This window comes from Ambystoma mexicanum, chromosome 3q (genome assembly GCF_040938575.1).
Source record: "Ambystoma mexicanum isolate Mex_15411 chromosome 3q, UKY_AmexF1_1, whole genome shotgun sequence".
NCBI lineage: Eukaryota > Metazoa > Chordata > Amphibia > Caudata > Ambystomatidae > Ambystoma > Ambystoma mexicanum.
In genome coordinates this window covers 345,451,899-345,475,729 of record NC_090926.1, presented here as the reverse complement: position 1 = coordinate 345,475,729, position 23,831 = coordinate 345,451,899, and the positions used below count along the sequence as shown (strand labels likewise).

Genomic DNA, 23,831 nt, shown 5'->3' with positions numbered 1-23,831 from the left:
AATCATGTGAAGTGAGTTGACATCCTGTTGCATTTTCATTGAAGGTACACCTCCAGGACAGGGTGCAAGAGTTCCATTCCTTTATTGGACATGCACGAATTCAGCGGCTAAAGGTCCCTTTCAAGGATTGATGGGCATTTTCGGAAATCAGTTGATCTACCAATATTTTTCCTTTTTGTGATACAAAAGGAAACGAGGCTGAAAGCAGAGGGTAGGCTGGGAAAGGCATTGGGGACAGTACACCAGAGTATTCTTCCTCTTTCCTTGTTTTGCATGCACCTTACATCTTCGGTAAGGTTGTGCCTTCATGGCAGTGGAAGGAACATAATCACCAAAGTATTGCTCTTGCACTCTGGCCACATCTTCCACCACTGGAAAGGAAGGAATTTGATCATGAAACATAGCCAGAGATTGAACAATTGCTAATTCAAAGTCCAAAAAGGGGAGGTTGTTTTGTGGAGTAGCTGCACGGTACACCACATAAGCGTTGTAAATTGCCATATGCACAATGTGTGTGGCTAACTTTTTGTACCAGAAACGGGACTTGCATTCAGCACGGTATGACTCAAGCACTTGGTCATTTTTGTCAACTCCACCCATGTACTTGTTGTGGTCCAGAATGCAGTTGGGCTTCCACACTTGCCGACTCTCCCTGTGCAGCGGGACTGCTGAAGTACTTTCATCATGAATAGTACTTACCATGTACACATCCCTTTTTGTTGCAGAATTTCACTGCGAACAATTCATCCCGCTGCAATGCCATACATTGTCCCTTGGCCAACTTCTTAGACACAAGTTGTCTGGGGAAGCCTTTCCGGTTACTGCGGATTGTACCGCATGCCAGTGTGCACACATTGAACAATGGAATTCCTGTACTACACACATCACAATAGGGATAGTGTTACAGACACGCCTATGCCGACGTCCCCTTTCGGTCCCCAAAAGACAAGATGCAATACTCCACGGTTACCACTGGATGTCGGACCATATGCACAACATGTAAATCTAAGCAGATACAATCATCAGAAATTCTGTTACGGTAAGTAATGCATGTCATACAAATGGTGTCCCTTGTAGAGCCATGGTGTGAGAAGATCCCAAATTATCTTCTCACTTGTCCCTAAATGGGCCTGGCAGCCTGGAGGGTTTAGGGTAGTCTTTACCAGTGTAGACGCTCATGCTGCAGACATACCCAGTGGTACTTTCACACACATGTACATTTTAATCCCATATTGCGTTCTCTTGCTTGGAATGTATTGCCTGAACAGTAGCCAACCTTTATGCAACACCAATGATTCATCGATGGATATGTTCTGGCTAGGAAAATACACCTCTGCAAATTGGTGAGTAAAGTGGTCCTGAAATGGCTGGAGTTTGAAGAGCCTATCAAAGTTTGGGTCCGTTCTGGGTAATGCTGGTGAGTTGTCATTAAAGTGCAACATACAGCGCAGTGCTTGAAAGCGATTTCTGCTCATTGTAGCCGAAAAACGGGCAAAAAAAGTGGTGCTACAGTAGACCAGTATATCGCGACAGACGGCTTGTGTCCAAGTCCCATGAGCAGAATGAGACCCCAAAACTTTCTAATTTCAACATTGGTTGTGGGAACCCATGCATGTGCTCTGGAATAGGGTTTCAGAGTGGGGCCCCTTGACCTCATGAACTGTGCAGCGTATAAATTGGTTTGCTGAACCACATCTGCAATGAACCCATCCACAAAGGTTGAAAAAAATCAATAGGCTAAAACCCATCTGTATTCACTGTGCACCCTGATGTGCCCCCTTTCACTGGTATGACAGGCTGAGCCATTGCTGGAGGCACCTAGTGCAACTCTTCAGCCATGTCAGGAACTGCCACATTGCGTGGCCATCTTGCACGTCTCCCCCGCCCCCTTTACAGGTCCCCAGCGTGTGGGAAGCATGCGAAAAGGTGGATGCACTCTTCCTTCCTCTTAGTCATCTGACGATGAGCTGGAGGAAGGACTCATCAATGGACAACTCACTTCCTTCCTGGCCCTCAGAAGCACGATCTGTTTCAGATTGCATGTCCACCTCTGTGCCTTGCTCTTAGCCAGACTCAATCACTGCAGCTAATGCCTCCGCACCAGACATTGATAGCTGAGAAGCCACGAGTACCTTCGCTATGGAACCCTTCACTGCCCAAAGACCAGATGACGACTGAAACAATAAGTATGTGTGCTTCTCAAAGTAAGGAACGTAACAGAGGAAGTGGTATTCAGTGCCACAAACCCACTCCACACAAGTACACCAAAAGGTCCAGACTTTGCTCACAAACTGTAGCAGCCCTCTGTAATATGACGTACTCCATGCACGCTACAATAAACGTAGTACTACTTTGCAAACACTCACTTGAAATGCTAAGGACCAGCTGACTGCTTTCCTACAAGTGGGTAGACTGTTACAACACACCTGCACCTAAAAGAAAGGCAACAAAATAGCTAAGGACAATGTCCTCTTCCGCTAAACTTTACACAGATACAAGCGTGGGGACGAGGATTGCAGCCACACAACATATTCAGAAGCAGCCAGCATGCTTTGCACCATGCCCTCCTCCATGGGATGCTGGTAAATGGGAAATGGAGGTGAAAAGCAACCATGCTATGTATTAGTGATTGGGTGAGTTGAAAAGCCATAGGCAATGACGTCGCAGACAGGGAAGATAACAAAAGTACACAGCAGGCCCTTCCAGGCAACTGCTGGCACACTATTGACAAAAGCACCTGCTCATTCACATAGGGGTGTCTGTAAGGTGAAAGGTCACGAGGACGAAATTAATGCAAGGCCAAGCAAATTGATTTAGGCTTTTGCAAGTGGTGATGGGTAGCCAAGAAATGAGCAGCACAGACCTACTGAATGCATTGACCTGCCATGAACACAGCCAATTGCTAGGAAGTGGCAGTCTCACTGCCAACTTAATACCATTTGTATTCACATTTCACATATTCCAGTACGTCCATCAGTTACTGGGCACCCCCCGTAAAATAGGATCTGGGCAAAATCCATTTGTCTCCAATGAACAGCTCCATGCCTGTTTTGGAAAGGTGCACCCCATCTCTGTGAAACATCAAATCCCCTTTGATAATGCCATGGTGAATGGTCTTTATTCTGTTGTTGCCCTCTGTCAGTCTAGTGAACTCGCCATTCAGTTTCCACACCGAGCGGTTGATGGCCCTTGTATTCCCTTAAGTTCTCCAATTCATCCTGGGAATAATCTGGGACCAGGCCACAAACCTCTGTGCAATCCATTCCAGTTCCTCCATGAGCAACTCATGTATCCCTTCCCACAGACGCTAAATCATTTCCTCCCAGGTGCACCAATGTAGGGTGGGGGGTTGCATCTCCTTTTGCCCGGACATTGCTGATGGCTCTTCTTAGCTGGTGAAAGCGCTCCTCCCCTCCCCCGCCGACCTCAAACCAGTGCACCGGGAGGGCATCCCTTTGAGAGCCAAATGTGGTTGGCCCTCGGAAAATCGTACAGCCCTTTGGGTGAAAGAGTAGCCAATTATCTACAGAACCCTCATCGTCACTAGGAAATGTAAACAAGTAAACCCCCATGAATATGGCCAGACCTACAGTTTACCAAATAGTAGAATGATTGCGTCAACACATGGCTCTTGTAACAATCCCAGACACACACTTCACCCATTCGGACATGCACCTTTCATGTGAAATTACAGTAGGTCAATACGCAATTGGCACTTGCGTTTCAGGGGAAAGGAGTGAAGACAGTATGTCACCTTGTGCCAATAACAGTTGTGCTGGCGCAATTGTAATCAGTGAAGGTTGTCTGCTCCTTTGGCCCACCGACTGCACTGCACGGTGGTAAGGTGACTTGCACATACTACACCGTTACACTTTGGCAGGGTGACTAGTCTGACAGAGGATATGAACTGTGCAGCAAGGGTGCTTTGTACCCTCTGTGAATATAGGTACCCTGACAGAATGTGCTCCATTCATCACAAATGGATGCAACTTTGGACACTTTGTGAGAACTTGGGGCGCAGCTCCTGGACCACTGGTGAACTTTGGGCCACTCGACTACCAAGGCAGAGAGGCAGCCATGTCACAATTCAACCACCACCCTACAAATCTGCTTGGCCAGCACTTCAGCTTTCCCCTCCAGGAAGGGATGGGGACCCTGCCGGGGTACCCTGCACCCACTGCTGAATTTGGGGGACAAATTATCCATCTGGGAGATGGACGCCCAAGGCCAATGACATCACCCCTCTCCCCTTCCTCCTGCCCCTCTAGCTACCCTGCATTACAGGTTAGTTTTTCCCTCTGCAAAAGGATGGGGGCCCTGGCGGGGCTCACTGGGACCACTACTGGAATTGGACCACAGAAATGGGGATCGTTGCAGTAAAAGTAATGATCCCTGTATCGAGTGTGCGTATCATGCTCAAAGAAATAACCATCTGCATTACTACCGGCAACATTTTTGAAAAGTTGCTGCTACTTATGTAGGCCAATGATTCCTTCTGCAAAGCAGCCACCTTCCTCAATGCAAGGCACTCCCATCACTGCCCCCGAACCTCCCCACTACCCTTTCCCACCCATACCACTGACACTGCAGCCACAGTTTCTCCCACCACAGTAACCCTCCACCCCCACATTACCAAGTAATATATGTAGTACTTAGATAAGTCAGCAAAAGCTTTTCAGTAGCTGCAACTGCAAAGGAAACATAAAAGAATTACATTCAGTGCTTTGCCTACCAATAACACATCCAAACTGTCGGCAGATTATCTGTACATTTTTCAGCTCCTTCCACCGCATACATGACACTTCAGTTATCTACCACCACGGAAGGCTGGACTGCACAATGATAGGAAATTAGAATAAGACCAATGGGCGTATGGCAACCCCAGCACAAAAAAATTGCACAGATGGCTAAGTAGCAAACTTCCCTCCCAGGGAAGCAGCACTGTTCAGCTGGACTGGGGGGCATTTTGTGCGCTATCCCAGAAAGTGTTCCTGGCCACCCCAATACCTCCCCAGAGCACCCAGTTCCCTTCACAACACCAACACTACAGGCCCAGTTCCCACCCATCCCAATAGCAATGTGCCCTCCACCCACTATACAATGTTGAAATGACCAAAATTTCATACGTACATAACAAGGGAGAAGCTTGAACTGCTCAAGACCTGTAAAGGGAAAAACAAAACACAAATCTGTCAGCCCACCCAAATACCAAACCACCCATACTGGCCCTCCTATCGCACTGGCCTGTACATTTTGGGCACCCCAGCGCCAGATTGGCACACCAATGTGCCCCTCTGCGCCAAGGCAGGTATAGTAAACAAAGAAAATAATTCAAAATGGCAGGCTGCCCTTTCGGGGGCAGAGGGGCCCCCTACCCGCTGTGGAATTTTCTAATGTGAAGGTTGGTGCACATCTACACCCCAATTGGAGCGGCGGCCCATCTCATGTAACCCTCCCCAGGGGCAGATAAGGGGGGGGGGCTTTCCTGGGATCAGGCGTCCGTTCCTAGGAGCAGATATCTGGTCCCAGGGAGGGCTGCATGACATGGCTCCCACTCCATTGCGGGTGGGTCAACGCCCCATCCCATTAGAAAATTCCCCGACCCTTTGGGGTGCCCCACAGTCCCCCTAAAAAGCATTCCAAACATTTTCATTTTTTCCTTTGGTAACCCAAGTCCCCTTGGCGCAGAGGAGCACATTAGTGTGCCAATCTGGCGCCGAGGTGCCTAAACCTACTGCCCCACCCACTGGGGGGCCTGTCCCACCATTTTTGGGGGCCTCTCCCCCTCACCCCAAATAGGTGGTGGGGGCACCTCATGCAGGCCTCCCTGGGCCTCCTACAAACAGCAGCATGAGGTAGACCCCCCTCCATTTGGGGTGGGGGGGAGAGCCCCAAAACATGGTGGGACAGGCCCTTCAGTGGGTGGGGCAGTAAGGTTTGGGCACCCCGGCGCCAGATTGGCACACCAATGTGCCCCTCTGCGCCAAGGCAAGTTTTGTAAACAAAGAAAAAAATGAAAAGGTACACTACACTTTAGGGCGGGCTGAGGGGCACCCTAAACTGCCAGGTAATTTTCTAATGTAATGGTGGTGACCCTCTACCCCCACACCAAACGCAGGGGGGGCATCTCATGCAGCCCTCCCTGGGGTTAGATGCCCCTTCCTAGGAGCAGATATCTGCCCCACGGAGGGCTTCATGGGGTGAGGGGGAGAGGGCCACCCCCTTTTCTGTAAAATATATCCCTGGTTTCTAGTGGCCCCCCAATCCCACCCAACATTCCTTTTGGTTATTTTCATGTTTTTGTTTTGCCCCCTTCCCTGGGGGCAGATCAGCCATTGCCTCCAGGGGGGTTGGGGGCCTATGTCATGATGCCTACCCCCGGGGATCCAGACCAGGTCCAGCAACCCCGGAAGCAGGCATCAAGTTATTTTGGGCAATCCCAAAAACCCCTGCTAGGGGCTGTGTGCGGTCCTGGCGCCTAGAACTTACCTGATGCAGACCATGCTGCAAGAGCTCCAAGCCAAATGAGGCTTGGAAGGGACTATTTTACCTAGGGACTATTTTTTTACTCGGGCAGGGCTGGGGAAGAATACTTACCTGGGACTACTTTGGAGGCTATTTAAACCACGCCTAAAGAGCAGCACATGCTTTGTGGTGGTCTGCATCCAGCAGCGTAACGCTCACCGTGCCTGCAAGTCTGCATCCAGCCTTCTGCCACGCCCGCCTCGAGTTTGGAGCTCCTAGAAAAAGGGAGAAAGGAAAAAAGGTTAGAACAAGAGCAATACCTTTAATCCTTACCTGAATTCCCGATCCATCGCGCCTTCGAACTGGAAGAAAAGATTTATGCGCCTCGCCTGCTGCAGCGCCGCGCTTAACTCACCGGCCTTCGCAGCATCTTCACATTCCACCGCATCCTCCTGCATGTTCCCGCCGCATTCCAGCACCTAAGGAGAAGACCAGAACAGCAAGGTGAGCCAAGGGAATATACAGAGGAATTAGTAACCCCCCATAGACTTACCTGATTTTACCACCGGGGGTACTATTCCTCTTCACGGGTCGGCTCAGCTTCCACTGCATCTTCGCTGAACCCCGGCCCTTAAGGGGAAACAAAAGGACAGCAAGGTGAAACAAAGGGACTATCAAGGGGAACCCTCCTCACCGCATTAGACTTACCTGAATTTACCGCCGGAGGTGGTATTCCCCGAGACTTCATACTTTCTCTCAGTGCCTGAATAAGGGAGAAAGCAACAGGTTACATATTGACATTATTTATTGAACTGTTGGAAATACAAATCTTTACCAGAATATTACCGGTTGCCACAAGGAACTCTTCACTAGGGTCAAGCTGCAATCTGCAAGGAATCTGACAAGAGTGAAAGTCAGGCATTTGAACTCTTACGAAAGACATACTTTTCGAAGTCAATATTGTTCTGGAACTCACCAATTCCTTCGAGCCAGTGAATCAACTGGTTATCAACACGCCCCTGCGCTCAATGCAGGATGGAGAGCTCATCTTTTGAAACCATCAGGTGAGACTATAAGAGGGGACATCAAAGGTGATCCGTGGGGAGAACAGCAGGGGCTTGGGGGGATTTACACAACTCCACAGGTGGTTAATTCCCTTTCTCCATTTGCAGAAGAATATTCCTACAGGCCAAGCAAACGAAGCTAGTTGGGCCAGTCCAGTCCGTCATCTCGGCCCTACGGGTCACATTGGTGGAGACCACAGCTGTCCAGTTCAGATCGCTTCTGTGGGAGCCAGGTGAGCGTAACAGCCTAACCTTCAGGGTCCTAACCTGCACAATAATTCCTGGTGGCCCTCCCCAATTCCTGGTGGCCTTCCCCTACCCCCAATTCGATGGGGGCCACCTCATGTACTCCTGCCTGGGGGCATAAATCTGCCCCAGGGAGGGCTACAAGGGGTGCCCCCCCTTTCCACTTGGTGTGGGAGGTCGAGGGCCACCACCATTTCATGGGGACAAAAAAAATCCCAGGCTCCCTACCCCCATGCCTGTTCTACCCTCAAATAGCCCGGGGGTTGGATTACGGTTTTGTGATCCCTGTTTTGCAGGGATCACACAAGGTGCCAAAAAGGACAAGCGATCTCGTCCTTGGCACTGCATATGCAATTCCAATGCCGAGGTATCTCGTCCTTGGCACTTAAGGGGTTAAGGGGGGGTCTCCTCTCCACCCTGGGGCTACACTCTGTTGTAATCGCCCATGCAGTATGGAGGAGACGGGAGATAAGAGTAATTATAAGTTACTCACCGTAGTGGCTAACGTACTCTTTAGTCCCCTTTCCTCTGTCCCACCATCCTCTCCCTACTAAAACTAATATCATTAGGGAATGTTAATCTATTGTCGATGCGTCTATGGGGACTGTGGTGTAGCTCCGGAGGGCGGAGTCAGGGCAGCACCCCTGTGCGCCTCTAAATTTAAAGGGGAAGGTTTTTTTCTAGTGAAAAAGGTTCATGATTCCTGGGTCAAACGGCCACCCAATGTCATGATCTCTGCTTCCAAAAGGTCAGGGTTTTCCCAACTCCCTTGGAAGCAGATCCATAACCCAGGTTCCGAGTGCCAACCAGTCCCAATTGGGACCTTTTGGACCCAGTTCTGGGGCACCAGGCTCATAAATATGCCCAGTCCCAGCGCTGGAAGCGCCGGGCTCATAATGCTTGGGTGGACTTACCTGCAGCAGACCATGCTGCTTACTTGCCTGCCAGTTGAGCCTCTGATCCTCTTCTGTTTGGAACTACTGTTCCTGTTGGGTGGGGCAGAAGCCACTCCCTAGATTCAGAACACTGGAACTCTTCTGGAAAGCAGGAACTCTTTTCTTACCTAGGCGTGGCTGTGGAAGGAGACACCTAAGCACTACAGGAGGCTATTTAAACCACACCCGATGGATGAATCTTGCTTTGCGTTATTCTGCATCCTCTGCAGCAGAACGCTCATCGTGTCTTCTGCATCTGATCCTGGGCCTAAGGAAAAAGGCTTACCATCCTGAATCCAGTCTTCAGCAACACCTATAAAGACAAGAAAGAACAGGTTAGCATTACGGTCTTCAGTGACAGCTCTTCACTTACCTGGTCCATCGGCTGTCACCAACGCCTCGCGCTGCATTCCGGCATCTGAAAGACAAAGGCTTACCTACTCTTCGTGCGCTCCGGAGGTCTTCACACTGCATTCCGGCATCTGAAAGACAAAAGCTTACCAACTCTTCGCACGCTCCGGAGGCCTTCGGCGCTGCATCCCGCATCTGAAAGACAAAACAAGGTGCGTTTAAAGACATTGGGGAACTTTAATACTCACGTGCCATTACTCCTTTCCACATCTAACCCAGTGGGTATTCCGGCACCCTGCAGCCGCACCGAACTTGTACCTGCAAAATAAAAAGACAGTTGGAGCGCATCGTGAAGCAGGCAACAAGCGCTTACTTACGTGCTTCCAGGTGCTTCTATTCATCACACGGGCTCCATCTTCAACTCACTTCAGCCCGTCATCCGCCATCGCCGGAACCCTGCAAAACAAGAAACATCATTACTAAAGACTTTAAAGACATTAGAATTACTCGAAACTTACCCTTCGTGCAGTAAACGTCGGACAGCAGTCCTCTGAAGTCAAGAGGTCTGCTCCCCTTATCCAGTGAAGAAACTGGTTACAGCGCCCTGCCCCGAGGCAGATGGAGAGCACGGCGTTCACTTACCTAAGGTGAGAGCGTTAACCTTTGGGGTTCTACAGGAGAAGAGAAAGGGAAGAAGAGACATTCAATAACCCAGTTCCTTAATCCCATATTTTCTATCTGCAGACATCTTACCCTTCGAGTCAGACATACAGTGCACAGAGGTCCAGCCCAAAGAGCCAGCCGTGTGTTACACATCACCTTTGAAGATACGGTATACGCCCAGTCAAGACCGGCGCCTCTACGGGAATCGGGTGAGCGTTACACCCAAGTCTTTTCATGGCCCTCTTCCAGGCATGCAATGTACAGATCAGTGGGTCTACTTTGCACTTGCCTGCCACCTTTCCTGATATCAGCACTCCTGTAGTGTGTGGGATGTACCGAGCCCCACTCTATTCGAACGTGTGGTGTCGGCAGCACCCCCGGCATCCAGAATCTTGCAAAGGACAGTTGGGCTGCCAAGAAGTATGCCTCCGCGTCATGTGCGCCTACTGCCCCACTCCTCCTCCCCATAGTATTAGTGTCTCCCAGCTTATACGTGGGGATTTCGGGTGCCAAGCCAGCTTAATAATTTGGGAGCACACGTTGCGGAAATAGCTAATTCCTGGCCATACCGGTATGTTTTGAAACATGTAGAGGAGTTTGGGAACTACAATTTTAGCCACCTCTACTCTGCTTGTGAGTGTAAGTGGGAGTCTGCACCATCGATCTACAGTGGTTTGTAGAGCCTGTAAGTAACACTTTTGATTGTAGTGTAACAGGGATTGGGCGTCCCTACTGACCTCTACTCCCAGATGAGCGGCAACGGTCTGTTCCCAGCCCAAACCTGCTGTATCTGGTGGTTGGATAGTTGCTGCATTTAGAGGGAGCAAAGAGGACTTGGTGCGGTTTAGTCAGAGTCCTGAGGTGCCACCAAATGTAGCTCTCGTTAATGGTGCCAAGTTAACCGCTGGCTCCTTGATGTATATGATTGTCATCCGCATACAGGGAAATTAATTCGCTCGGCACTCCCATGGACAAGCTTCTTTGTCCATGAAATTTCTGTAGCCTGCGATGGCGAATATTAATGCAGAGCGGACACCCCTGTCTTGTCCCCCCTCCCTAGCATAAACAGGTCAGACCATGTGCCACCAATATTTGAGCGCTGGAGCCTGCATACAGCAGCCTTGCCGGTTTCAAAAAGTATGCAGGGACTCCCACCTGGGTGAATTACTCTGAATAGATCATTCCACTTGACAGAATCAAACTTCATTTCCATATCCAAAAGAGCCGCAGCGGCTTGCGTTGAGGGGTCTATTTGTGAGAAAATTGCGAACAGACGTTTGAGGTTCAGTGAGGTTTACTTCCCGGGGATAAACCCTGACTGATCCCAGTGAATTATCTGTATGATCGAAGGTAGCAAGTGGTCTGCCAGTGCTTTATCAAATTTGTGTCTAGGTTTAGTTGCGAAATCGGTCGGTACGAGGAGCTGTTTAATGGATCCTTCCCTGGCTTGAGATTTAATGTTCTGATGCTTGTTAATCTGCTTAGAATCACATGCTGTGCATATGGTACGACATCCAGTGGTAACCGTGGAGTATTGCATCTTGTCTTTCGGGGACCGGAAGGGGACGTTGGCATAGGCATGTCTGTAACACTATCCCTATCGTGACGTGTACCCAAAATCCCTCGTGCGTCGTGGTCCCTCAGATGGATTTTTTCCACCCAGATAACTGGTCGCCCTATAGCGTGGCTCTCCATAAGAGACATTGTTTATCTTTATACCGACTTTGTCGGATATTTCCCCAAAAGTCACTTCGACAGCAATTCAAACAACTTTGGCGAAGACTGTGGGAAGTTTTGACGACGGTGGAATTTGGTGCCTAAGATCCGGCGGCTGAGCCATCCACGTGGCTGGGCTCTCTGGCTGGCCTCAGTAGGCAGAGTGTGGTCAGGGTGGCCATATCCTAAGTTTCCTGTCTCCTCTTTCCCCCTCTTTACCCTCTAGGTCTGGTCATCTTTGTCTATACCTTTCGCTATGGAAAGGACTCCATTTAGGTTCTGCCCTAAGTGTAGTGTCAGGTACCCGTGGAAAGACCAGCACAGGATGTGTACCCCTCAATCGCAACGAGAAGCGGTGTGCGGCCTGTAGACTCCTTCGGCCTAAGACTCTTAAGGAGCGCTGTGTAAAGCGGTGGGCCGCGTACGGCCTGTTGCAGGCTCCACCCTTTCCCCACCTCCCCCAAATGCAACACCTGCTGAAAGTGATGGGGGCACTGAAGATGACCAGACATCCATGTCGGATGTCATCGACCTTGAGGCGGACACTTCTAGGTCCGCCACGCCGATCCCTGATCCCTCTAGGCCTGACGCAAGTCTCGCTTTGGGGACAACACCCAGCGACAAGGGGGTACAGAAACCACACACTAAGCACACAACCCCATCACCGATTCTGACGGTCCCACTGAAAAAGGTGAAGGTGCCAACAGGACCACCGATAATTTTGATGGAATCCTCTGATCTGGTAGATCAACAGCCTTCCCTGCATCCGCAGCAGCGTCTTGTGACTGGGGACTCCAAAGTTGAGGGCGCTACCTCTAAATCAGGTTTACATGCCAAAGTGCGATCTGACGCTCCGGCGCCCTCTAAAGCCCCGATAGGCCCGAAACCTCCTAGGCCTCCTAGCCTGTCCGCAGGTGAAAAATCTATTGCTAGGCCCTCGATAGGTGGTAAATCTACTGTTGACTCACGCCGATTCGGCGGAGCTGGAGGACAGTAGCACGAGGAATACTTTGGCAGTTGTGCTAACGCCTAAGACACTGTCGAAACGCATGGGGAGTGCAGCGGAAGTGTCTAAAGACGGGAGCCTCTGTCCAACACCCTTGGGGACAAATTTCGACACCAACGAGAAGGTAACTTTTTCCACCTTTTGCCCCTTCTGGTTCATCTAAGTGGACCAGGGAAAAGTTCGAAGGATGCATGGACCATCTAGAAGGTATTGCCTTCCATTCAGAGCATCCTTCCCCTAAGATCTCATGAAGACCTTTAGGTGTCTTAACGTTTCCATGAAAATCTTGACTATCAAGACCCTTCAAGATCTGTCCACCATGAAGATGTGGTCCAGATGGACACTAACCAAGACATCATGACGAGGATGAAGACCGTTCTTTCCTGCAAGACTACCCTGATGACCAGGTGGATGCCATGGGCAACTGGGAGGATACCATGGGCGCGCCCTACGCAAGATCAGGACACTGTCCTATGCCTGGATTCCCCTCCCACCAGACCTCGCCTGTGGATGATCAAATGGCGTTCAATGCCATCTTAAGGAAGGCAGCAGAGCACTTTAAGATCACCACCCAGTAGGCGGTACCCAAACAAGATTTTGTGAAGGACATTCTCAAAGAGAAACCCCCTCTAACCAAGACATTCCTCTCCTGAACTGTTAAAAGAAGATTGGCTCCCCTCCCTGGTCACGCCAGCACAGACCCAGGCAGTGAATCAAAGAGTGGCATCGCCTACTGACCCTCAATTTATTAAAGGCCAGGCCACCCCAACTCCTTGGTAGTAACCACCACCCGGAAACAGGCAGGGGTACCCCTTGCTATGGGGGCGGCACCTCCGGATAAGGAATCTAAAAGGTTGTGCGCCTTAGGTAAACATGTTACCTCTGCAGCTGCATACACCACATGCAGAGCGAATAACACTACTCTGCTTGCCAGTTATGCAGACGCACAATGGAACCTTGTACAAGAAGGCCTCCAGGAGGTTCCTGAACCCGCTAGGTCCAGACTACTCACCATTGTGGCCAAGGGCAGGCAGGTAAATCAAAATATAATTAAACACTCTGAACACTGCTGAGACGGCAGGCCGGTCCCTGGCCCAGGGCACACTACGCAAGTGGCACGCTTGGCTCCGCAACTCGGGGTTCAAGCCTTAAACACTGGCTGCTCTTATTAACAATCCCATAGACAAGACCAATCTCTTCAGTAAAGCGGCCGGTGATGGTCTGGAGGCGGCCAAGGAAGAGCATGAGACTTAAGTCCTTAAAACAAATGACTCTGAAGCCTCCCCCCAGAGGAGGCGGTTTTCGTCGGTCCTTTTCAAGGCTACTCCTGTGCAGGTCAAAACTAAAATATGGGAAACTGGATCTCGAGACAAGCCTCCGGAAGCACCGCCAACTACCCACCTAGGGGTCAACAGTGCGTCAGAGGACCCAACCCCAGAGGAGATGCAGCCTCTGATCAGAAAAGACCAATGGATCCAGGTCCCCTCCCATGTCACCCCGGTCGGGGGCGTGTAGCATCTTTCCTTGCGACCTTGAGGTCGTAGAGCTTGGACACCTTGAGCTCCCTCAGATGCATGGATATACTCGGAAGCTAGGAAACACCTGCTATTGCTATTCCGGTAAATGGAAACGCTTTATCTGGTAAGTGAAGGGCGTCAATCCCATAGATTGCTCACCCCCACACATTGTGCTGAACCAAACCCATTTGTTAGACACAGGACTGGTTTTCAATTCCCTAACGGTTCATCTTGCTGCTGCTCTCATCCTACACCACGTCACAACAAAGCGTCATGGTGGAAAATACCGGTTAAGGCTGTTATGGAAGGGGTTGAGAGAATCCATCCCCCATGTCTCACCCAGCTCCTGGATGGGGATCTAAATGTGGTTTTAACCAGACTCCTGTGATCTCCCTTTGAGCCAATGCATAAAGTAAGTCTAAAAGACCTTACTTGGACGACCGCCTTCTTACTGGCTATCACTTCTATTAGAACGGTTGGTGAACTACAGGCCTTTTCTGTTCTACACCCTTTTTGTTACAGTTCACAGGGATAAGGTAGTTCTGCGCACTCTTCCCAGATTTGCACCTATATTAAATCTCTAAATTCCATGTGAACCAATCGATCGAACTACCAACTTTCTTCCAGAATCCCACTAGCATGGCCGAAAGAAGCCTTCACACACTAGATGTGCACAGGGCAGTCGTATTCTACCTGGAAGGAACATCTACTGAGGAAAACGAACCAATTTTTCGTTTTAGTGGAAGCTGGCAGAGAAGGGATCCTGTCTCTAAATCAGCGATCTCAAGGTGGATTGTCAAATGCATCGCACTGTTTCTCTTAAGAGAAAGCTGCCCTTCAAGCCTAGAGCACACTACTCGGGGCACTGGCGCTTCCATAGCATTCATTGCAAATGTTCCCCTAGAGCCCATTTGCAAAGCGGCTACCTGTAGTGCTGTACACACCGTTACAAAACACTATTGACTGGACACTCATTCTAGATCTGACTCTCAGGTAGGACAAGCAATATTAGGACATCCTTTCTCTACTGTTCCTTCTCATAACCCAACTCCGGGTACTGCTCACTAGTCTATGCACAGCATGTGATTCGCATGAGGGATCATGGGCACAGCGGATGTCACACTAGGGATAGTCTTACTGGCACGCCCTGTTGACTTCCCTTTACGAATTTAGAAAACCACTGTAATACTCTGCAGCTTCCAATAGATGTCAGCCTATGCATAGCATGTGAATCTAAGCAGATACAAGCACCAGAAATACGATTACGGTGAGTAATGTATTCCTTCTGATCACTGTATCTGCTTAGATTCACATGTACCCTCCCTGCTTGGGGTGGAAGGAACATGGACGTCTTACTACTTTCTCTCTTCATGTACTCGCTCACAATAGCCTTGGGCTCCCTCATGGCCGAAAAAATACAATCTGAGGGACCTTGGCATGTGAGGGATTTTGGGTACACTACATGTCACGATGGGGATAGTGTTAGACACACCTATGCCGACGTCCCCTTTCGGTCCGTGAAAGACGAGATGAAATGCTCTGCGGTTACCACTGGATGTCAGACCATATGCACAGCATGTGAATCTAAGCAGATACAATCAGAAATGCTATAACAGTGAGTAATGCATGTCTTATCACTGCTTCCCGCATCGAGAGGAGCATTCCGGATACCAATCCCTCCTCCCAGGCCCCCAACATGTGTTGAACTACTTTTGGACCCCATTCCTTGTAAAACTCAGCTGTTCTACCACCTGTGCCCAGGACCTTTGTGGTGGGAAGGGCCCTCATACCCAGTACCGCCACAGCTTCGGCTCCCAGTCTAGGTAATGCCCCTGTGTCGATGTATTTTCTAAGCTCTTATGCGATCTCGTCCGGTTTCACTACCACTACCCCCTCTGGTGGTGTTGCTGTGGTAATTACCCTGTCCCCCCGTTCGTGTCTGACCATTGCTGCCTGGTGCCTGCCTGGCCTCCCCTCCTCCCTGTATCTTTGGGCCATTGCAGGTCTGGCAAAGTATTTTACCTCATGTTTTGCTAGTTCTTGGAAACAGTCCAGTCCCTCCTTTAGTTTGGCAAATGAGCTATGTTCAGCCTGTCCGCTTCCCCCTCCCTGTATTTACTCAGTTTCGCTTCATGTTGCTGTCTATGGATTAGTTTTAGAAGTCCCATTTCTGGACATGCCCCCCTCCTCCGCCCCAGCACCAACTTGAACGCCTCCCAGTGTTCCTCTTCCCTTCACCAATCCCAGATTTTCCTGAAAGTAGTGTTCACACTGTATTTCACTCTTAAATACTATGTGTAGTAATTTTGCCGGCTTGAACCTCCAGTGGGGGCGAGGTGGCATTGTATCCAAGCGCACGGTCCATAGAAGTGAAAGAGGGACTAGCTGGAGAATTGAATGATATTTTCAAGGTGGAAAGAGGTTCGATTTTAGGAAAATTGAGCAGTTAAAAGTAGAAATCGTTTTTTAAAAAGAATGGCAAGTTTTACATAAAATAAATTATCTAGTCTATTTTTAAAGAAAGACCCGGTACATTCCAAGATTGATGCGCATCGTCAACTTTTTCACCCTGCATTCAGCTTTGTGGGAATTAATTTGATTATTCCAAAGTATGGCTATGGATTTATGCAAGACAAATTGAAGAGAAGTGGCACTAATGATTGGAGATAAATGACAAGATGCACAGAGAAGTCTAACGGTGGTCAGTCATAATTTCGAAAATATTTGAAAGAATATCGAAACAATATAAAAAATATTTTTTATTATATATTTTGGGGTCTGGGAATAAATAAAAATGGGTAAAACAAACATTTAAAAAGAGGGGTTCGGGGGGAACCCCCATTTCGAATAAAAGTAATTAAAAAAAATCACTTTTTTTCGATAATTTCTTTTCGATATTTTGACTTTCGAAATTTTTGTTTTAGAAATTATCACTATAAACCAAGTCTAACAGTCTACAACAAGTTACCAAGGCACGGATAGGATTTGTTAGAGTATAACCAAGAAAAGGCGTAGACTGTGTGGTTATGGGATGGGGGTAATACTCACTATCTGCACTTGGGTTTGTGGATTTGGACAGCCAACCTGTCCTGGTCATAGGAAGGCGGCTCTCATAACAGCAAACAGCTGGACAAGTCTGGTCACTGGATGATGGCAAGGATCCAGCGGGCATGCAGGTAGTGGGCAAAAAGCCGGCCTGGTCACAGGATGCTCCCCCAAGGTCCTACAGCTTTTCCCCTTTGTTATTGGGATTTTAGTGGAATTTCTGGATAAATGGCCTTGCTGGGATAGGATCAGCTATGCTTTGGCCTTGCAGTAGAGTCTGGAATCTTGGAAAGGTGGATCTGGAATGTCGGGATACACAGGCGCTGGAAATTCAGCAGAGGATGTCTAGCATTCTGTGAGCCTCTTATTTCTAAGGCATGGTAGCATCATAGGATTATATGATGCGGTCGGCTTAGGCTGGGCATGCCTCTGACAGGATTGGTCAGGGGCGATTGTTACCGCCTTGCTGTCAGCTGTTTGGGTTTCATGGGCATGTCAGATTTATGATGTGCTTTACAATGAATTGAATCATCCCAGAGTTACTTTTGCTAAAATCATTCTTTAACATAAATTACATGTGTACAGTTGTGGCACATTAACAAATTACATAGGTTACATATTTCACGCAGAAAATCGCAGTCCGATTCTCAAATTCGTAGGACTTTGTTTCGTCCTGCTAGGCCATAAAGATAATATGGAAACTAAGGCAGAATAACCATATACCAAAGTGACACGTCAGACACGAGGTTCGTTTTCCAAACAAGTCTGGTTTATTTCAGAGTATTCTCAGTCGGCCGACTGGGTCTCACCGCCTCACGACATGTGTTCCCAAACACTGATGTGAGAGCAGCGCTCAAGCAGCAATATATATACATTAGACATACTCTTTGTGACGGGAATTTGATGCCCACATACATGTCGTACAGGTTAGGGTTCAGTGATTGACAATTATGACAAGTTTTCATTTAGCCTAAACAGTTATTCTAGCAAAGGCAGCAGAGACAGCTTTCTGTTATGGGGAACATGGCGCTCTGGCTGAGCAAGGATATCATGCGCTTAGCAGGGGAACATTCCTTACTACGTTATCTGTATGATTTGGGTCATGAGGTAAGGGTCAGATGGTTCTGAAGCAGAAAATACCATTCTCCATGAAGGAGCACCGCTAGAATAGAATTCATGTTTTAACTGCCTTTTACTACTGCGTTTGCAAGACAACCCGGCACCCGGTCTGCTGATTAGATGCGGCTTCTGCTCTCCTTTTAAGGACTTAGTGAGAGAGAAAAACAATGTATTTCTGCACAGTTTGACATTCCTGTCTGTTAGTATTTCAGCATTCAGTCCGTGGCCTCGCACTCTGCAAATATATTTTATGCTTTGAACTCAAAGCGTTTTGACAGAGGAAAAAAGCAAATGGCCGACATACTAAATGGAACGCCCTTTGGTTACATTGACTATTCTTTGGTCGTGATGTTTGTTGCATGATGCGAGTGGTTTCAGGCCAGCATACTATACATACCATTCGATTATAGGGTTACTTTTCTGGTCTAACAGTCCGTCTTCTAGTTTTTTTGCGGTTTTTCAATTAAATTACTTTACCCAAAATTCTAAAACTTTATACAAGTGTGTGTATATAGTCATAAGGCATGTGAATGTTGAATTTCAAAGTGGCATCATATTCACTTTCCTCATAATGTCCAATTCTCTGCCATTTCTGTCCACAATATGTCAGTGAAGGCTAACACGTATTGTTTGAAAGCCACACATTACACTTAAACTGTACAACTTTTACATTTCTGCGCTGTCCGGTTACAGAATTAAGTCTTAATAGTAGTCATCAAATACTATTTTGAGACAGATGGGCCTGCCTTTGTCGTCCAAATATGGTCCTGCCTTTCCAGGCTACCACCAACTGTCAGTTCAGCCCAGGGTGGCTATGGGGGGTTTCCCAGTTTATGTTCACTCAACTCACTTCACACATGGTTGTCCCAGATCGATTGTCTCAAGCTGCAGCCCAGACAAAAGTCTGACAAGCGTGTGATCTTTCTTTCTCTTGGTCTGTTCAAAGTTTTCAAAGGTAGCAATTAACATGCATGGCCCTGAAATTTATGGTGGCTCCTTTTTGGAGGTAGGCCTCAGTTTAGCCAGCAGAGAAACCTGTTCCGGAGCTTCCACAGTCCAGCCACTGCATTTAATTCTTTCATTAATTTTGTTCTGCATCAGAAGCAAGCCTATTGAAATAAAAAATCCCATATAGGTTTCCCCAGCAAAGCTCCCTTTACATTGCTAGGCCAAGACGGGGCCTTCTTTCAACATTACACTTTAAAACTGGCATTTTTCCTTATTTGCAAAAGCGCATTTTAACCCATGGTAAAGTCTGCTGGGCTTTCTCTTCCTTCTGATTCCCCAACATTGTTTTGCAGCCCTAGTCAGTTTCTTGTACATCAACCGGTTGAAGGCCATGCACGCTGAAAATTACATATGCCCTGAGACTGAGGGTTTCTTTTGAAGCAGTGATTTTTGATATTTTGTAGCTCAAGTCAAGCGTTTTTCCATGCAGCTGAAAGTAAAGCTTCTGTTGATTTCTTGGATCTGGTCTGACGCAGCCTGCCATTCAGGAATAATGCTCTCCTGCTGGGGCACAATCTGAATATGGATGGGCTTGGCAGGGCCTCACTGATAAAAGCAGAGTAATGTAGAACAGATGAAGAGCATCAGAGCATCTTTTTAAATGTAAAATATTTGCCTTTTTCACTGGTAAGCTTTGGGCTAGCAGCAAAGCAGCGCAGCTTCTCACGTCGCTCCTTTAGTACACACAAGAACACCCTGGCAGCCTTTCTCGGGGTGCTCCCTGTTCCAACGTGCCCAATGGTTTTTGGCAAAACAGTGCAGCCATCCTTTGGTAGCTTCAAAACGCAGTTTTGATGCGAGGTAGTGGTTCTCAAAGGAGCCAGCGCAGCCTTTCTGCTGGCTCTGCTGAAGTGCAGGTTGGTTATGGATGGGAATTCTGCGGAGTGGGTCAATGTATCCCACAAAGCATTGACCAGGTGTGACCTATACAACCTGAAATGATTAAAAGCCTCCCTCCAGGATCTATTGCTATATCGCTAACCCGTAAACCCAGCGACTTGTGCATTAGCGTCATCACCCCACCAGAGTATGCTGAATATGTAGTAACATATTTGCAGTTGCCCAAGCTGTTGGCGACCCCCTTCATTACCTTTCCCTTTTAGTTGTGTTTCCTGTAGCATGACTCTTTGCTTTCTCTCGCAGTATTGTATCACTTTACATGCTTTATGCATGGTCATTCAGCCCCTGCACGTTCCAGCTTATTACCCTATATGCCATCGTTCGGGTGTGGATCAAAGAGAAGGGCATTTTTCCCCCGCCTTACCAACCGTACTGACTGCTGCCTTGTGAGCCACCAGGTTTAGGTTTGATTTTGATGAGTTAGTCCTTTTGCACCAATGATGCATTTGTTTGCATGCCAAATTATGTGTATTTGCTTATGCTGTTGAGTAACTGTAAAATTTAAAACCATATCTTGTTTGTTTTTTATTGCAGCTCACTTTGACTACCAGTATGGCTATCGCAAATTTGAGAGTTCAGATGGTTCACGCAGTGGGAAGTTTGCTAGTAATATCACATACTATTATGACAATGTGAGCAGCTCTGAGCTGTACAGCGTGGATCAAGAGCTGCTAAAGGACTACATCAAGCGTCAGATGTAAGTGTATGGATTCTGTTTAACAGCACTTCTACATTGTATTACAGGTGTCTGAATGTAGTTTTATTTTTAGATCTGCACTAGTGTTATATGGACAAAGTCTGTGTTTACTTTTATTTTTGCTGCTTTCCCTTCCATATACATGGTTCCGATGCTTGTGGAGCTGTTTAGAATCACATGCTGTGCACATAGTACACCATCTAGTGGAAATCGTGGAGTATTGGATCTTTCGAAGATCGAAAGGGGACGTTGACATGGGCGTGACTGTAACACTATCCATGACGTGTAGTGTACCCAAAATACCTTGCGTGTTGAGGTCCCTCAGATTTTGTTCCGCCGACCAAGTTGGTCGCCTTTGCAGTGCTCACAATAGTTTTATATTGCCAACTTTGTCCACACGACCTACAGTTGTCTAGTCTTTAGACTGCCTCGTGGAGTTCCTGCCGCCACCGACATCTACCCTCACTTGGCGACTGTTCAACTGCTAGACTGTAGACTGTATCATCTGCACTCCGGCCTGGCACTTACAGTAGGGAGAGTGGGTCCCTGGGTTAATTCATCTCTAAGAATGTATTTCCTTTACCCCACTCACTCTTCTTCGTCTGCCGGACACTACCATCTGCTTTGGAGAGGATGTCCTTTAAATTTTGCCCGTAGTGTAACGGCAAGTTGCCTTGGAAGGGCACCCATTGCCGATGCAATTGCTGTCTTCCTCATGACCACGACGAGCGCTCATGCAAGGCCTGTAAGCTCTTTCGACCGAAAACATTGAAAGATGAGCAAACTAAACGGTGGCCAGCCTATGCTATGCAGGCCGAAAGCCTTTTCGCCCATTGGAGCTGATGCTTTTGGACGAGGAATCAGTAGGCAGCCCTGGCTCCGAATTGGAAGCCATCAACCTCTCAGCAGAGCCTACAGGCTCCCAAATGCCAGTTGCCAGCCCCGACAGACAAGCCACTGGTTCTGAGATCAAACCCCAGCGACAACGGCACCCACGCACCACGGATACAAAAGCACACAACTCCTAAGGCCTCTTCGACGCCGTGGAAGCCTACAATGCCAACAGCGCAGTTGAAAACTTCGACAGCACCTCCATGCAGCCGCTTTCACGGCATGCGGCTGGGCTTCCCTCTACAACAGGCGTTCAACCTAAACATACTGTCGACACACCGTCCAAGGGCGCACAAGCACCTCTAAGGCCTTAGTCACCGACCACGACCTGCCTTCAAGCGCGTCGAGACCTTCGATACAACAACCAAAAATGTGTGAAAGCTTTGGGCTATCATTTCGGCAGTCAGAGCACAAGGGCACCCCTCTTGTTGAGAGGAGTATTCTGAAGGCCCCCCCCCCCAGTTTCTCTTAGGCCTTATTGTAAAAATCTCACCCTCCTGGGCAACCTTTTCCACCTCCAGACCCTTCTGCCTCTTCCCTATGGACTAGCGAGAGGTTTGAGCAATACATGGACAAAATGGCCCAGTTTGACTTTTCAGACGGGTACATTACTCCCAAAAGACCCAGAGAAGAGGACCCATTCCTTACAAACTGCAGAAATTATCCATCTATGCACAGGGACACCAGGAAGATAGCTTTGTCCCAGATGACCCAACACAGGAGGACACTTATGAAGACCTTAATCCTTTTGCACAAGAAATGGCTGATTCAGACCTCGACTGGGGTCAGGATCAGGGGCCTTGGCTATCACCAACTCATACCCCTGACCCAGACGTCATTTGCCTAGATTCTCCTTATCCTCCACAGAGGGGGAATTTTCACCTGTTGACGACCAGATGTTTAATGCCATTTTAAAAAGAGCAGACTATCATTTCCAAATTGCAACACACAAGGCAGCTCCCGACCCAGACTTTGTCGAGGATATCCTTAAGGAGAAGGCACCAACGTCAAGCCATCCCCCTACTAAACTCTATAAATAGGCACCTGTCCCCCTTTTTGATCTCCCAGTCTCACTCGGGTTGTCAACCCCCAGGTAGAAAAAACATTCTGCTTATCCCCTTCTGACCCACTCTATATAAAGGGTCCTGCTACACCAGATTCCTTGGTGGTCACTACCACTCGGAAGATGGCATGGGTTCCACTGTCTTCGGCGGCTGCCCCTCCGGACAAAGACTGTAAAGCTTTATGACCTAGGTAAACTGGTCACTGCCTCTGTGGCCTACTCCACAAGGATCGTAAATGATACCACTTTGCTGGCAAGTTAGTGATATCCAGTGGGGCCTAGTTCAGGATGGTCTCCAAGAGGTTCCTGAGCCCACCCAATCACGCCTGCTGTTGGTCGTGGCTGAAGGCCGACAAGTCACCCATGACATATTTAGCACTCTGGACTCTTCTGAGATTGCTGGATGCACCCTAGCTCAGGGGACCTTACTGAAGACGCACCTTTTTAAGGAACTCTGCTTTAAACCTGAAACTCGGCCACCTCCCATCAACAAGCCCGTGCACAGCTCCAACCTTTTTGGGAAGGCTGTTGATGACGACGCCCTGGAGACGGCAAAGAAAGAACCCGAAACACTAGATTCTCTTAGCCAGATCAGAGCTAAACGCTTCCACCAGCGTGGTGGCTCTTACTCGTGCCGGTCCTTTCGTGGCCAATCCCTTTTCCCACTCTCCCCATAATACAGTTCAGGGAATACCCTCTAGTCCTCCGGCCAAAGCTCATCTTGTAACAACCAAGGTCCCCTCTCATGTTTCCCTGGTCGTGGATGCTTGTCATTCATCCACGCCTGGGAGGGGATCACTTTAGACCAGTGGGTACTGAAGACCGTTGTCCACGGGTAGTCTGAGTTTCACCGACCACCTTGATACCTCCCACCGAGAAGCAGATGTCTTGCCAGAACACCTGCATATCCTGCTAGAAGCAGTTCAGGGCCTGCTGGAAAAGGGCGCCATAGAAGGCGTCCCCCCTTCTCAAGGTAAACAAGGGTATTTATTCAGTGTACTTGTACCCAAAAAGGATCTCCATGCGCCTGGTTTTAGACCTGCGCCCAGCGAACAAATATGCCAAACCTCAAAAGTTCAGGATGACCACACTGCAGGAGGTAATACCACTGCAGCAGGGGATTACAGGGCCGTATTGGACATGAA

The 23,831-nt window shown here is 48.5% G+C and overlaps 1 protein-coding gene across 4 annotated transcripts in view; it reads left to right on the top strand.

The window, feature by feature from the left end:
- Positions 1-23,831, top strand: part of LARP1 (La ribonucleoprotein 1, translational regulator) — a 1,174,773-nt gene that overhangs the window by 415,001 nt on the left and 735,941 nt on the right. For all 4 annotated transcript variants that reach the window (XM_069653974.1, XM_069653972.1, XM_069653971.1 and 1 more), the window contains one exon: positions 20,570-20,732. In XM_069653974.1, coding sequence (XP_069510075.1) covers positions 20,570-20,732 — 163 coding nt within the window. The remainder of the gene's footprint in view (positions 1-20,569; positions 20,733-23,831) is intronic.